The sequence below is a fragment of the Thamnophis sirtalis genome, unplaced genomic scaffold (assembly GCF_051295495.1).
Source record: "Thamnophis sirtalis isolate CommonGarterSnake01/CBP01778 unplaced genomic scaffold, rThaSir2_p1.2 scaffold_7, whole genome shotgun sequence".
In the NCBI taxonomy this organism is placed as follows: domain Eukaryota; kingdom Metazoa; phylum Chordata; class Lepidosauria; order Squamata; family Natricidae; genus Thamnophis; species Thamnophis sirtalis.
Genome location: NW_028261387.1, coordinates 53,369,418 through 53,385,878, shown reverse-complemented (window position 1 = coordinate 53,385,878; position 16,461 = coordinate 53,369,418). Strand labels below are relative to the sequence as shown.

General features: G+C 38.7%; 1 protein-coding gene across 1 annotated transcript in view; it reads left to right on the top strand.

Annotated features, from left to right (window-relative positions):
- The first annotated feature begins 11,574 nt into the window (after window positions 1–11,574).
- SLC41A1 (solute carrier family 41 member 1) overlaps window positions 11,575–16,461 on the top strand; it is a 31,313-nt gene continuing 26,426 nt past the window's right edge. Inside the window, exons 1-2 of the mRNA XM_014063224.2 lie at window positions 11,575–11,699; window positions 14,770–16,108. Coding sequence (XP_013918699.2) covers window positions 15,734–16,108 — 375 coding nt within the window. The 5' untranslated portion in view covers window positions 11,575–11,699; window positions 14,770–15,733. The remainder of the gene's footprint in view (window positions 11,700–14,769; window positions 16,109–16,461) is intronic.

Here is a 16,461-nt window from a genome sequence, read left to right as displayed (position 1 = left end):
ATACTATGATTCTTATAGACTTTGCAGTGCTTAACTAATGTATTTTCACGATTACTTTATTTGTATGTGCCAACGGCTAAGGTTTGACATTTTTCTTCTTGGTGATTAAAAAAAAGTAATCACCTGTGAAGTGTTGTTTAAATATATTATAAAAATCACTGGAGTAGTTTTCTATTCCAGTGATTTCTCAACATTATTTCCTCAAAATAATAATTACATAGAAATAAATGTCCACTAGTTTCCAGCTCTCTGTGTCCTAAAGTTCTTCTTTTTTACAAAAACTCTATGATGTGTTAGATGTTCTATTTCACCTCCAAACTTTGATGGTTCACTCATACAGGGTTCACTGACAAAACCGCACCGACAAAACCGTGCCCACAAAAGCAAACAACATAGTGGGACGCAAAAACAACGAAAATAACCCTAACCCTAGGGTTAGGGTTATAATGTTGTTTTCGCATCCCATTATGTTGTTTGCTTTTGTGGGCGGGGTTTTGTCGGGCGCACATTTGTCGGGTCACGCTCATACAGGTTTGTAATCTCTACATGTCATTAATTGTGATATAAAACACTTCATTTTGCTTCATTAAGCACTTTTTTGAACATTTATGAGATAGTAAGCACAGTAATGCTTAAATTTTTGAATGATCTTTTTTCTCCAAATTATCAGGAAAAGGCAAAATATTCTTGTTCTTTTCAACAAAAAGTAATGGATCCATTGTCTAAAGCAGCCTCTGGCTTTATTAACTTTCATTTAACCAATATTTTCTTGGCAAATCTTCTTTATCAGGCTATGCCCTTGGATGATGAGAAGTGTGTTTGGAAATAAAACAGGATTTAGACACCCATTATGAGGAACATTTGTAAGAAAATGGTTTCAGTGATAGGAAATAGATCAAACACTCATTTATACCCAACATTCTTGGAAACACTGAAGTGTTATCTTTTCCAAGATAATTACTGTATTTTTCAGAGTATAAGACGCAACTTTTTTCCTCAAAAAAGAGGCTGAAAATCTGGGTGCGTCTTATACATCTAATACAGCATTTTTTTGCCTCCTGAAGCCCCCCCCCTTCACCAAAATGGCTGTGCATACACTTATGGAGGCCTTCATAGAGTTCCTGAGGGATGGAGAGGGCAGAAATGAGCAAAAAAAAAATGGGCCATTCCCCCCCCCCACCAGCAGCATTCTATAAGGCTATGCATGCATATATATTTTTTACAAAAAACAGGCCCGTTTTTGCAAAAAATGGGCAGATTTTGCTCATTTTTGCCCCCCCCACATCCCCCAGGAGCACTCTGCAAGCCCCCTCAAGGCTATTCATGCCTTTTATTTGAAAAAAAAGGGGCTCGTTTTCAAAAAAACGGGCCATTTTGGAGAGGTTTGCAAGAGTGCAAAAACTTTTTTTCCCTTACGAAAAGCTCTTTAGTTAGAGTGATAGATGAGAATTACATTGATCAAGTGCTATGCCAGCAGAAACAAGTCTTAGGTGCTGCAGGTTGTCAGTGATTTCCTTCTCCAGCACATGGATAAATACACCTTGAAACATCTACCTGCCTACCTACCTACTCACCCTACCTACCTACTGTATTTCTCTCGCTATCCCTCTACCTACCTACCTACTGTATTTCTCTCTCTGTATCCACCTACCTACCCACCCTACCTACCTACTATATTTATCTCTATCACTCTGTCTCTCCCTACCTACCTACTGTATTTCTCTCTTCCTCTCCATCTATCTACCTACCTACCTACCTACTCTTTCTCTCTCTATCCCTCTACCTACCTACCTATATTTTTTAATTTGGCCTCTGCAAAACCTTGGTGCATCTTATAGTCCGGTGACTGAAAAATACGGTAGTGATTACAAAATCAGTTTGTAAAGGAAAGAGACAATGCAACACTATTGTTTTGAATAGGTTTGCCCAGAGACAAGAGTATGATTTTACTGAATGCCTCCAGTATAATAACAGTAGATGAAATGGTTTAATAAGCTATGGCCCCCAAATACTATAAACTAAAAAGACAGCTGGAATAGAAACAAGACTGACTTTATTCCAACTGCTTCAGTCACACCATTTATCCATTAGAAAAAGCCTTCATTGCAAGAATATATTTCCTTGTGTAGAAAAAGAGTGGTATTCGGCTTCAGATTTTATGTTTCTACATTAATGAAATGCAAATACATAAGCTAAAATCATGCATTCTGACAAATCACAATAAGCTTGGTTTGTACTAACCGTGGCAACCTGAAGATATATAAATTTCAACTTCCAGAATTCCCCAATCAGCATATTGCCAGGGGAATTCTTGGAGTTGGAAGTCCACACCTCTTAAAGTTATCATGGTTTACATTCTAAACAGAAATCAAACAAGCTGCATTATATCATGCCTTGATAGATTTCTGAAACTATCTATAGCAATTTAGTAAATGCCTTTTTAAAGGATATAAAATATGGTAATCAACCCCCCAAGATTTTCTAGTTGAAAATGTCATTATTTTCATAATGTATAATCATTTGCAAAATTGAAACTAAAGGTGAATCCTACACACAGTATTGACAGACTGTTTGATTACTTAATATTTATACAATTTAGAAAAGTTTTAAGGGATAAAATACAAAAGCACTTTTGCTGCCCTTTGCCATAGGCTTAGGTGACTGTACTATATATTTCATCACTCAAGTGTGGATTAGTTATTAGTCAACTGAAGTAAGATAACAAAGGCAGTGAGCTAGAATATTTTTGGTAACCTCACCTTTCTCTTGGAGCTAAGGAAGCTACAGAATATTACAAAGTGGAGCTAGCTATACACTGTACACTGTTCCCTTTCTCTGTAGTGATTACACAAAGACTTATGGTAGAAAGAGCAAAGGAAAAATAAAAACATGATGGTTAGTGCCCCAAGCAGTGGATTTAGAGTCCATATTTGGCTTTCACCTTGCAAAAGGCCAATTGTTCTGCAGCCAAGGAAAAAAATGAAGGCTGGTCACCTGCTGGAAACTAGCAGAGTTGAAGCAAAAGTCAATTACATATCATTGATTAATTCCATAAGAATAGTTAAGTTTAGTACAACAAATTCTCACTTGTTATAATCTCAGGCAGTAAAATAGATATGTGTTAGAGATGGTCTACAACTAGGAAGACATGAATTATTTAGCTGTTATATTATTGAATAAGCACTATTAGCTAAATTTTTACAATATGCTAAATCACCATGCTGGGTGTCTGGGTCTGCTAAATTTTTACAATATGCTAAATCACCATGCTGGGCGACTGGGTCTGTGCAGCATATCAACCTAAAACTTTAAAAACTTGTATTATGCTTGGCACAATATGTCAATGCTTCCAATGTAAATAATCTCGTCCCTTCTTTCATTTTTACTGTTTATGAAAGCTCCACTTTTTTGACTTTGCATTAGTCATGTAAAAAGGCTACTGTATGAGCTTATAAATTAGAAATTCTGAGAACCTAATTATTTTCTCCATGCATTTATTGTACTATATGTACAGGAGTATATTAGTAACAAGAATGTTGACTAATCTGTTGGCCATGTGCCAGGCACATATCAACTCTGTTGAGGAAGTGTATGACTAAAGCATACAAAGAGTACTGCATCACATCTAAGACAAGGTCAAATTCCACACCTGCATATTCTGAAGCAATCAGTCATGCCAATTTCTATTTTAAGGACAGGATTTAATTCTGATCCTGTGACTACAGAGCCTGTATATCTGTTGGGGCATGCCAAGAAGCAGGATTTTTAAGACAAGGTAACTGCTGCTATTCAAATGTAAGAGTGCTACGAAGTTCTTCAAAGCTAATCTCTCTATCCTTGACTCAACATTACCTCCTCAAAGTTCCTGTGGTTTGCTCTTCCCCATTCAGGTCCTTTCTATAGCCTGATTGCTATTGTTCAGATTTTAAAGGCACAGTCTGAATACCAAATCCTCATGACAAACAATGTGAGCATAAATTTTGCACTTACACTTTGCTTCTAAATTTCTCAGAGGTGTATGTCAAGCTACTATTATGGTAAATGGATGGAAGTTTTTCACAGGTCCAAAGCTGAAATAGGGAGGAATGACCTGACTATGAAAGGGCTATAGTTCTGGGAGAAATACATATTTTATGTGCCGAAGTTTCTGAGATCTCTCCCCAATTCCACTAGAACTGGTAAGAAAGCTCTCAGCCTGAGTCTTGAAGAATCTCTGCCAATTGATTGTATAGCCAATATTATGCTAGATTAGTGTTCCTCAAACTCAGCAACTTTAAGATATGTAGACTTCAAGACTGGCTAGGGAATTCTGGAAGTTGAAGTCCAGGTATCTTAAAGCTGTTGAGACTGAAAATCACTGAGCTAGTTGGAATGTTAATGGAGATTCTCAATCATCCACATCATGGTTGTCCCAAAGATGCTTTCTCAAAAAGGCAATTGGACTTTCTTGGGTTTTTCTTTTAAATAAGTTTTGTTTCTCATCCAAAAAGCTTCCTCTACTACTAAGCTAAAATTCTGTTGGTGAACAAACCTTCCTGTTCCTGGATCAGGAGGGTTTGCTTACCTGTCATTGCAATGAAACATGGGATTGCCCTTAAAGACCACCTGGAAACAGTGTTATCTGATAGAATCCAGGAGGTGTGCCTTCTCAGTTGATGACTAACTTTGGGACAACATGATGCCACCACCACCACCAAGATTTGGATGGTCCTGGCCCTGTTATTCTTATGTAAAGTCTTGAAAGCCTAGCTTTCCCCCTGGACACCAGACTTCATGAGCCTGTCTGTAATACTTGAAAAGCAAATGATTGTCAGACTTAGTTTCTCCTGAGTATGTATGCATGTTATATGTATGTATATTTTTCTGTTATATCAGCTGTCCAGCTCTCATCATCTGAGAGATATGCACTATATAAAATAAATTGAGTAAATAAATAAATAAATGAATTTTATCTGCAAGTTGGGCTGATTCTGAAACTGAGTTAGATTGGATTCCTCAAAATTGCAAACATTTTTGTAAACTCTCATCCATGCTCTGTCTTCTTTTTTCTGTCTGAATTGCATCTGGATCCGATTCTGGATCTTTAGTTAGAACCTTAACCATACATGCGTCTGCATGCACATGTACAACCTTTAAGAACAAAGATGAATATATACAATTATCTTTCTTTGAATTATCCTTACTGAATAAGAAAATACATTCATTTCATTTGGGCTCTGGGGAAGTAGCCAAGCCACCAAGAATGATGGGGTATGGATGGTGTCTCCCTCTTTTTCAGCTATTAAATTAAGCTTTTTCCTCCCTTTAAGACTGCAAAGATTGGCAGATGCTTCTTAGAGGAACACTGAGTAAAGCAAAAGGAATCCAAATATATTTTGAAGAGTCAAAAGTGAATGAACCTCACTTCCACCATATGGGGAAGAAGTATCAAAGAAGAGATTAAAACAGCTAGATTTTCTGTTGATTCTGATTGAGTCTGATACTTATTTAAATGTGTTAAAGAAGATTTGCAATGGGAGAAATGTATGGTTCTGATAGCAATAGACCTTGCAGGTATGCCTCAACAATTTACTAAACAATTCCCCCCCAAAAATGTCATTTTACTTCTGAAATTGCCCTTTCTTAAAAATCTATTTTTGCTACTTATGCTTGGTAAGTATTGATCCCTGTGGAAGTTTTTGCTCACAGGCTGGGCCTGCCCTTCGCTCAGTTCTGCTGCCATTTCTTAGCCCTGTGGCCTTTGTTGCTCTTCCATACCTCAGCTACCAAAACTAAACCTACTACAAGGCCACCCACCCATCCCTCCCATGCTACTTAGGAGTGGTCAGAGATGTTAAATGTGATAAATGAGGACTGAACAATTGCCATTCTTCTAACTGCAGACAGAGCGCTAATATGGAGGCCTCCTGAGGAATAGAGGTTTGCTAGAATGGCACCTCTCAGAAATACTGCTGTCGGGACATGTTTACAATCGCCCTGCATGGCCTATAGGCCGAGCTGCCATTTAAAGGAACTCATGCTTCATTTCCGGGCTTAGCAGTTTCCCGGGACAGCAGGCTCTACAGATAGCATGAGCTCAGTGTGATGGGAAAGGGAGTGCCGTGCATCATTCTCCCCATTCCCTTCTTTGTGATGGATTTAGGAACAGCAGCCACCAGCACAAAAGGAAATGGTGTCAAACAGGAAGGAAAATGACCACATTAAGGGGAGGGGGAAATGATGGATTTAATGATAGCTCAGCTGGTCAAGCCTGGGACAAAGCAATGCCATGGTCAACGAAGCAGGGAAATTGAGATATGGGCAACTCTTATTGAAACATTCCATTATTGTTTTCACATTTTCTTTCAATGTGTTTCATTATCAATAGGTGGAGTAATAGTCATTGACATTATACCATATACAGTAGGCTAGGATAGAAGGGCTTACTCAGAATTATAGAATCCATTCTCTGTTTGCTTTCTACATATCTCAAACTTCCCTACATTTTCTGCCATTTCTGATCATGGAATAGCACGCAGAAGGAAAGCTCAGCATATTCACAAGAAAATACTCATGGCTGGCTGGGGAATTCTGGGAGTTGAAATGTGTTTGAATATTAGTAGTTGCAACCAAATTGCCAAGCTCGGAGCTCAAACCAACAGCCTAATTCTGAGAGTCTCAAAGTTGCCAAGCTTGGACACCTCTGCTTTATGTGGTATTACAAATATCATAAATGCTTTACGCCAGTCTCCTCTTACAAATCTAAATAAGCGTTAAAATCCAAGAATCTTTATAGACAATTTCAGTCTCAAACCTACTAGCTGATATCTTACAGCTCTGCAAATTAATAAATATTGATCAGTGGAGCTAGAGTTCCATTTACTTTCTGCTTTAAATGGGTGCCATGTGAAGGTTCAGCTTCAGACATTATTAATGCTTTGGAAATAGTATTCAACATTAAAATTTGGATTTTCTTAAAATGGGTATTCAAACATACATAGGTAGATGCTATATTCCTGATATATTTTTTTCTGAATAAAGTTAATAGGCACTCCCTGCATCCTACAGCAGTGCACTAGAAATGTCAATCTGTAATAATGCTTATTTTTTCATAGATAATTCTGATTCATTAGGTTGGTATTTATCTCAGTTAAGCTACAGTAAGTCTAAATTAACTAAGTGAGACTGGTTTCTCACCAGACTCATGTTAGAATTGTACCCATAATATTAAAAAGAGAAGCAGTTCCATTAAAAGAAATAAAAAAAATGAACATGATTTTTATATTTTATTAAATCAAGATATTCTCAATGAATATAATTGGAGGGGGAAGCCTGAATTTTTATTTGACAGGTGGGTGTTCTGTCATCTGAACAACAGCAGCTGCATAGGAATGTAGCCCCGTTACACAGGATATGAGGACACTTTAATCTCAGCTGTGGCTTTAATCCCCACTGAGGGAACAACTGAATTCACAATGGTGGGTTATCTTACATAGCATAAGACCAGCATGTGAAAATGTCATGATGGGACAATTCTATGTTGGCATGTTCTCAGATCAGAGCGAACTGGGCTTATCTCATATACTGAACTTGCAGATAAGGAGACCAAAGACATTTATCCCGCAATACAAAGTTTAGAGCTTTCAACTGTTTCAAAAGTTTGGGTTCAAGCTTAGTAAATATATTGCACTCATAACCAAAAATACACGGTTGGATAGAGGAAAGGCTGAAATAAGGAACTATGCTAAACAGCCAGGAGGTACCCCATGTTCTTCTAAGCCACCATGTGGTTTGTTTGGGACTTACATGTGTGAACACAGCCATTGTCATCTATAAACCATGGGTTTATGGTATATGTCTCCCTCCCCTTATATTATAATTCAGACAATAATATATAGTTAGTCAAGATACAGTATATGTAATCCTGACAAAAATATTTAAAAAAAGAAGACAATTGAATGCTAATACCTTTTTTCTCTCCCTTGGCATGGATAACATATATTTATGGTAGTCAATATTCTCTTTTCTTAAGTTGTTCTCAAACTCAGAAAAACTAAATTTTTAATTCTAACTTTTACAAAAATGTATCTGTAAGTAAGCATTTCATATTAAAATAGAAGATGATTTAATCATGGAAGCGTTTATGCCTCTCTGAGTTTCAGAAATTTTATCTGAGAGTACTCATACTCAAAAACCCCTAGAATTAATTTTGCCTTGCAATAGGGGTCTCTTTTGGTGCATTCCATTTACTGGTGCATTCTACTGTTTACAGCTGGCGAATGAGAGGACAAAAGATGGCAGCCAGGGGCACTCATCTCCATGTCTTATTATGCTTGCAAAAATAATATATATAAAATCTCCAGCTAGTCGCTATTTGAGGGAAATGACAAAGCTACACCTCAGGCTATTTAGAACAGTGTTTCTTAGCCATGGCAACTTTTAGATGTGTGGACCTCTGGTTAAGGAATTCTGGAAATTGAAGTCCAAACATCTTAAAGTTGCTAAGTCTGCAAAACATTGGTTTAAGGAGATGGTGGCAAGCAATTTTGGACTACAGAATGGAAAGGAAAAGTCCAACAACTGGGATATGTTTAGAAGTTCCACATAGAGGGAAACCATTCACTACATGTCCAGAGTAAGTGCTGCAAATAGCATCGGTAGCATTTCTTTTTGAGCAGGAATCAACTTTCCAAGCCCTGTATTATGCAGACATAAGGAGAAAACATTAATCTCAGTGCAATTCTTCCGTGCAGACAAAGCCATAGGCTTGGTTTGCACAAGCTAACAAAAATGAGGTTGGCTAGTCTGTAGCCCGGTGTTATTTATTTTAAAAGAAATGCTCCGTTAATCCTAATTTACAGTGTCTCTGAGCAGAAAACAAGATTTAAAAAATACCATCCAATGCAAACAAAAGAGGGGACAAACCAAGCCAGTCCAATTACTTATGATTCAATAGCTGAGGAAAATGAAAATAATTGGATTATTTCAGTAAATCATTACCACAGTTTAGTATGTGATGCCAAAACACCTTAAAATGAAAGCCTTAAATATGCTAACGTAAGAGAAATTGACTTACTTCCAAGTAAGCAGACATAGGAGTAAGAGACACATGTCCTAGTTAAGGCACAGCCTTACAGGAGTCAGGAAAATGATTTGGCTGAAAACCTAATATGGGACCTTGCATTAATTTCATCTGACAAAAAATGTAATCAAAACAAACTTTAGTTAGCATTATTGTTGCTTCCCAAAGTCACTGAAAAATAGTACAGGTAGTCCTCGGCTTACATTCACTTAGTGATTGAAGTTACAATGGCACTGCATGACTGTTTTTCATATTTATCATGGTCACATGATCAAAATTCAGACAGTTGGCAACTGGCATGTATTTATGACAGTTGCAGTGCCCCTGGGTCAAAGTAAATGGAAAAGTCAGATTCGCTTAACAATCAAGTTACTAACTTAACCACCGTAGTGATTCATTTAACAACTATGGCCAGAAAGGTCACAAAACAGGGCAAAGCTCACTTAACAACTATTTTAGCAACTGAAATTTTGAGCTCTATTGTGGTTGCAAGTCGAGGACTACCTGCATCCTAACTGTGCAAATAAGGAGCAGCCTTAATTAAGCTTTAGAAACACATCTTCATATCTTTATTAGACAGGCTCCCAATGATTCCTTGGTGTTTTTACAATTGTGTTAATAACTGGTAAGATATAATCTTTACCTACTGTATTTTTACTTTGAAAAGAATATGTTATTTTAAGGGAAGGGGAAGAAGGGTGAAAGGGAGAAAGCTAATTCCTCTGTCAAGTTGCCCTCTGAATACATAAAGTAATACTGTATAATAAAGTAATATTATTTCTTTAGCTCTTGCAGTTTAGTACTTCTTTCTTCTAGTATATGCAGAGTGAATGAAACTAGTTATTTAAAAAAAACAGGGATGGAGGTTTTGAAAGTTTTTCATTAAGTCATTTAATTGATATTCTCAGATTATATTTTTAAGCATTCTAGGAAGTCCTTTGCCTTGATATAAATGGAAATCTGTACATTTAGTAGTTAACTCCTTTATGTTTTTTTAAGTGTTCCAGGATTGGTTGTATATGTGCTACAACACAACAGTAGCATTTGCACACTGGACCATTTCACTTCAAGGTACAACAAATCATTTTAGTGATTCCAGTCATAAACAGAAAGACCAGTTACTAGCCACATGATGATGGTTTTTGGCAGCCTTACAAGAGTGCTTTGCCATTGCTTTTTTCCCTAATGATTTTTTTCCCAAAGTAATTTATAACACTGGAATTACCTGGTGGTCTACCATCGAAGTCTTAACACGGTGCCACCATGCCTACTTTTGGGCTCTAATAAGGTCTGTCAAGTGTGGCTACCTATTGAAAAATACAAACCTGCTGAGAGATATAAACACTCCCTTTCTGGGGAACAAAAAACTAATCTATTTGGGAACGAAGTCCTTCTACCTAAGGAGCTAGTTTTCCGGTTTCAGGGATGTTCGCTTTAGGTAAGTGAAAAAACCAATGCAACCCTAAATTGCATTAACAGAAGGATTCAATCAAGATACCACTCTATAAAGCCTTAGTAAGACCACACCTAGAATACTGCATCCAGTTTTGGTCATCACACTATAAAAAAGATGTTGAGACTCTACACAAAAAGTGCAGAGAAGAGCAACCAGGATGATTAGGGGATTGGAGGCTAAAAGATATGAAGAATGGTTACAGGAACTGGGCATGACTAGTCTAGTGAAGAGAAGAACCAGGGGAGACATGATAGCAGTGTTTCAATATTTGAGGGTCTGCCCTAGAGAGGAGGGAGTCAGCCTGTTTTTCAAAGCACCTGAAGGCCAGGCAAGGAATAATGGATGGTAACTGAACAAGGAGCGATTCAACCTGGAAATGAGAAATTTTCAGACAGTGCGAGCAATCAACCAATGGATCAGGTTGCCTTCAGAAGTTGCGGGAGCTTCATCACTGGAGGCTTTCAAGAATAAACTGGACAGCCACCTGTCAGAACTGGTGTAGGGTCTCCTGCTTGGACGGGGGGGTTGGACTAGATGACCTACAAAGGTCCCTTCCAACTCTGTTATTCTGTGCTGTTCTAAAATGTTGTTCTCCCTCTTACGCTCTAAAGCGGTAGTTGTTTTATTCCGCGTCCTCCTATTGACAAGTCCTTTTCGCTCTCCTAACCCACCTATTGCTGCTGCCCAAATGCTCTTCCCTAAAGCGCCAGTTCCTCGCACGCCCCATTCCGAACAGCTGTCGAAACTCCCCAGGAAAGGAACGCCGCGGCATTCGCAGGCAACACGTGATTGGCTCCCGCTCCGCCAAGCCTGGCAGCCCATTTTCCGTCTCTCTTCACGGCAAGAAGGGAAGGCGCCCTGCAAAGCCCGCCTCCTCCCCTGCTGTGGTTGGCTGGAACGGCTACCAATCCGCTCCAGGAGTTTGGAATTGTCGTTCGTGTCAGCGGTGTGGAACCAATAATCGGTAAACAGGTGGACAACCATTGGATGTAGGTGATGTCAACTCCACCGAATGTGGGAGGGATTTATATTTAACCCGCCTCCCCCCCCGCCTCTTTTGCTCTGCTCGCAGCAGCGGCTTCTCGGTCCCAGCTTTAATTGTAAGACAGCGGTTGTAAGGAGAGGGGGGAGTTTGGATAGCGGAATCCAGAAGTGGAATCGGGAAGCCGAATTGGGATGCAGGTAGGTCTCATTCGCTGCTCAGGTGGAACTAAGGCAAGGTAGTAAGTATTGGAGTAAAGATGCAGTTTCCAGAAGAGGCTTTAAAAGTATAAAGCAGTGGGAAAGGGAGGGGGGGTTGTAGTGGGCTATTCAGTGGTGGGCTTTTTTCCGCCTTCCTGCTTGCCTCTCTTTTTCCTCAGTCGCCTTCGCTTTGCACCCAGGACTTTCGGGGGGGGGGGGGGGAACCAACTAGGAAGCTTGATTTATTTTGGATAATGGCTGTAGATGCTGGTTAAAGAAATGGAGTCACCATAAAAGTAGACGGCTCTTCTCATCTTTTTTTGGAGGGGAGGGTTACAGTCGCTTATGGGTATCACTTATAGGGGTGCAATTCTTTGGGGAAGGGGAGGTTTTGTTGATGGCAGAGGGAAAAGGAAGGATAAGCAGGTTAGGATGTGTGTTTCTAGTAACCAGGGATCTTTCCCTGGATTGCCTGATAAAGATGCTGACAGTATGGATTAGAGTACCATAAGGAGCATTAAGGAATGTTTCTAACTAAATTATACATAGAGTAAATCTGACTTTCCGAAGGAGGATGTTAGGTCATCACAAATATCGAGGGCCTGTGGATGGATCCCCAGGATGTGGTCTGCTAAAAGATACTAAGAAAGGAAGGAAAGGAGATGCATTGAGCTAAGACAGAATATCACTTTCAGAAAGTGTTTGTGAAACTTGATGGTAGCCTATTAAGTTATCTTTATTTTGTGTAGCAGTGATTAAGAAGCCACTGCCTAACTCAGACATAATTATTAAATGTGTTTGCTACACATCTCTGGCCGACTTGCAACAATCAATTATAGTAAAATAAAAGACATTAAGAGAAAAGATGGCAAACACCATGAAGTGAGGGGTTTGACTCTCCCTCACTTAAAAGCCTAGGTGAAGATAGCACATTCCAACTTTCTTTGAATATAAAATTGGATTACATAGTTGTCTGAGAGCAAGTCTCCACCCAGTGTTCATTCCTTATGAACTTTCATTTTAACTGGATTTAATGTCTCTTGAAGGCCTTCTTTCAAGAGCATGTTATTTATTGCTTATGCTAGCATAGCAAGTTTCCAGGTTTTTTGCTTGCTTGTTTCATAAATCAGTAATGCCAACTGCAAATAGAACATAAGTAAGCTTGGCAGTTTCAAAATTTAATACAAAAATATTGTGCCCATGGACCAGTGGGAGCTCATATACTCTTACATAACTTTGACAATATGGTTGGTATTCAATGAGTTTAAAAAAACTATTCAGAATGATTTCAGAAAAAATATCAAAATTGCCTACCTAAACACAATATAATTGCTTTTAGAATTTAGTATAAAGCAGTTAAAAACATGTTGAGATACGTGTGTTGAAGTGACTTGTTATCTGTAGGATTCCTTGTACACGAATAAAACTAGCTCATTAAATTTCTTCAGTAAATTGTTTTAAGAATTTGGAGAAGTGCACCTACATGAAATGTTGGGGAACTAAAGTTCAAGGAAACTCTTACCTGGCCTTCTTGATATAATGAAACTCTGGCTGTTTTTATATAGTGCACTAAGTCACATTAGCTTAATCATGATTTAGCCACTGTTATGGATGAATTAATAGAGCATACTAAGCCACAAAACACAATGGTGGGATGGGTTAGATCTTTTAGGTTATAGCTGAGTATGTACACATGTTGGTCAAAAATGAAGTTAAATAATTTGTTGCTCAGTGTATTGCAGTGTAAAGCTTGGGTACAACCTTTCTAGTGTGGCCAATCTATGTTTTAGTGTGTTGCATGAGCTTATGAGATAGGGTTAATTCAATAAAACATGGATTAGAGTGTTTATAATCAGAGTCAGAAAACAGAATGTGGAACTTATGCTCTAAAGCAAAATTTGTTCAAAACTGTTAGCTGTTGGAGTAAAAAGCATCAAACACACAGCACAGCAGAGGGCAGTAATGTACATACATTAACACATTCATGTGTCTGCTGTAAGTTTCCCTACTTCTATACTTATTCCAGAGAAAAACTGTCAGCGGTTTGGCTTTATGTCCTCAAAATGCTCCGAAGATGTAGCTTAACTGGTACCTACAACTTGAACAGTATTCATTGGCTGAAGTTACACTAGATCATTAACAATCAGGGGTGTGTTCCTGCCAGTTCTAACCTCTTCTACAGACGAGGTTCCACAAATCTACTGTGCTATTTAGAACCGGTTCCAGCTCCCTCCTCCTGCCCTTCCGCACCACACTTGCCCCACCTACCACTCACTGATTGGCTGGCTCACCAATCGTCCTGTCTGCCTCTAAGAGTCCTATCTAAACCTTAAAGTCTTAAAGCTGTCAAGTATGAACATCCCTGGGTTTTTTTCTAAAGGGTGCAAGGGTCTTGTAACTTGACAGCTTTAAGACTTGCACACTTCAATGCCAGAGTTCCTGAGCCAACATGACTGGAGGAGGAATTCTGGGAGTTGAAGTCCACAAGTCTTAAAGCTGTCAAGTTTGAACACCCCTGAGGTTTTTTTTCTAAAGAGTTACGGGTGCCAGAGTTTCTGAGCCAACATTTTGGTTGCTAAGCAGGAGCGTTGTTAAGTGAGTTTCACTACATTTTACAAGTTGGCCACGCCCAGCCAGTCATATGACTGCCAAGCCACTCAGTCACATGGCTGGCAAGCCATTCCCACAAAGCAGGCCACAGCTACAGAAGAGGTTCTACATTTTTTTGAAACCCACCACTGCTAACAACAAATACTATAATAGTCTAATCCTCTAAATGAAATACATTTATGCAATATGCCCTGTGACTGTGATCTATGACTATCTTAAATGACATGTAACATAAAAGAGAGAAGTAGAGGCTGGGCAGATGTGATGTTGACAGCGGAAGTATACGATCCTCTTCCTTTGCAGCTGCTGTTATATTGCCATACGGGTGTATATAGGGTTTTTTGCTTTTTACTAGCATAGGGAAAGTAAAGCTAATACACAGGAAGGAAGAACAAAATGAAACAGTTCTTCTACAGTTGTTGAAAAATACATTGTCTTTTCTGTTTTTTCTATATTTAAGGTGAGAGCAGTATGATCCTTGAAGAGTATGAAATACTTTGACATTGCTAACATTGGACAAGCTTGCAGTGTAAGCCTATCCAGGGACTTCATGCTGCTTTAAATAAAAAAATTAATTGCCGTGGCTTGTAAAGTGCAAGATACCCTTTCAGAGAAAAGGGCGGCTCTTCTTACAGGCAACCAATAACCTAGTTGTCCTACAAGAACATGAACTTGGATTTGGGAGTCGGCAGATGTTAACCAACCTTTCATAATCACCTAGAGTCACATAGCAGCATGTCAGCTCTGACAGAACTAGCATTCTCCATTCTAGAAAAGAGGTAATATAAGAGTTTGATTTTTTCCCTTCAAACGTCTCAATTGTAGAAACTGACTACAAAGCTGAAGTCATATTTTATTCTATTAATCTTGTTTTTTTTTTAAAAAAAAAAAAAAGCTTGGATCCAAATTCATTTCATGCTATTTTTAAAGACTATTATACAAAGTGCCTTACTGAAGGATCTCTTTTCTCCGCTCTGAAGAGCAGCTGAACTGTTCATAGCAGTCACGGTGAAACAGAACCTGAAATCAGCACACCACTTTGGATTATGTTTTGGAAAATTGTAGACCAAAGAAATCAATAATCTGGGTGTTTTATATTGTGCTTTAAGTGTGCTGGATATTCCTTGCTGGAGGTTAAATTACAAGAAAGGTGAACCGGAGTGGATTTGATTTGATTGGAAACTATTCTAGTTTCTCTGCTGGCTCTGTGTCTGGCAACTCCAGTTCTGAATTGTGCTTGATGGGGGTTTTTCTTAGAGGTGCCAACCTTTCAATTAAGGACAGAATACTAGAGTTGGGGGACTTGGCTTCTATGTGCCAAAAGCCATATCAGCTTACCCCCCAAACAGAAGTCTGCTGTCCTAACAGTTGCCTTCAGTGCTACATAAAGAAGAACTTTATAATTGTGCAACATAACATCTAAGATGGAACTAAAAGAGGCTCATCATGCCAATGGAGTGGTGCTGCCCATTGTGGCTGGGCCTATTGACTGTCTATCCAGTCCCGACCGAGAACATCTCGTTGAGTCTTCTGATTTTTTAGAACCAGAAGGAGGAGGAGGCATGGAAGTGGTGGTGATTGAATCCCGAGCCAATGCAAAAGGGGTACGTGAAGAGGATGCCCTGTTGGAAAATGGCAGTCAAGCTACTGAAAGTGATGATACTAGTACAGACCGGGGCCCAGAACCAACCTCTCCTCTCAAAGAGACTTCTTTTTCTATTGGTCTACAAGTCCTTTTTCCATTCCTGCTGGCAGGGTTTGGAACTGTAGCTGCTGGGATGGTGCTGGATATTGTACAGGTAAGACTGAACTCTTTCACAAAGTATGGTGTGAGATTCTTATGAGTCTGTAAGTCTACTGCAAGTGACTTAATCCCACTCCTTGTATAAGTTAAATCATAATAGAGTTTGATTCAGGAACTGCAAATATTCTTTCCCCCTTAATTTTTAAGGTGAGATTCTTATTTAAGAATCAATTAAGAAATAACAGCAACATTTCTGACTCCAGAATAACCCATTTTTCAAATGAAGTAACTGAATTTCTATGATTCCAATGTCACTGCCCTATGAATTACTGGGTAATAAGAATTTGTGGTTGGGTTGGGTCATATTAAAGTTCAGGATTATACTATGTTTGTTTCCTTTATTCAGGA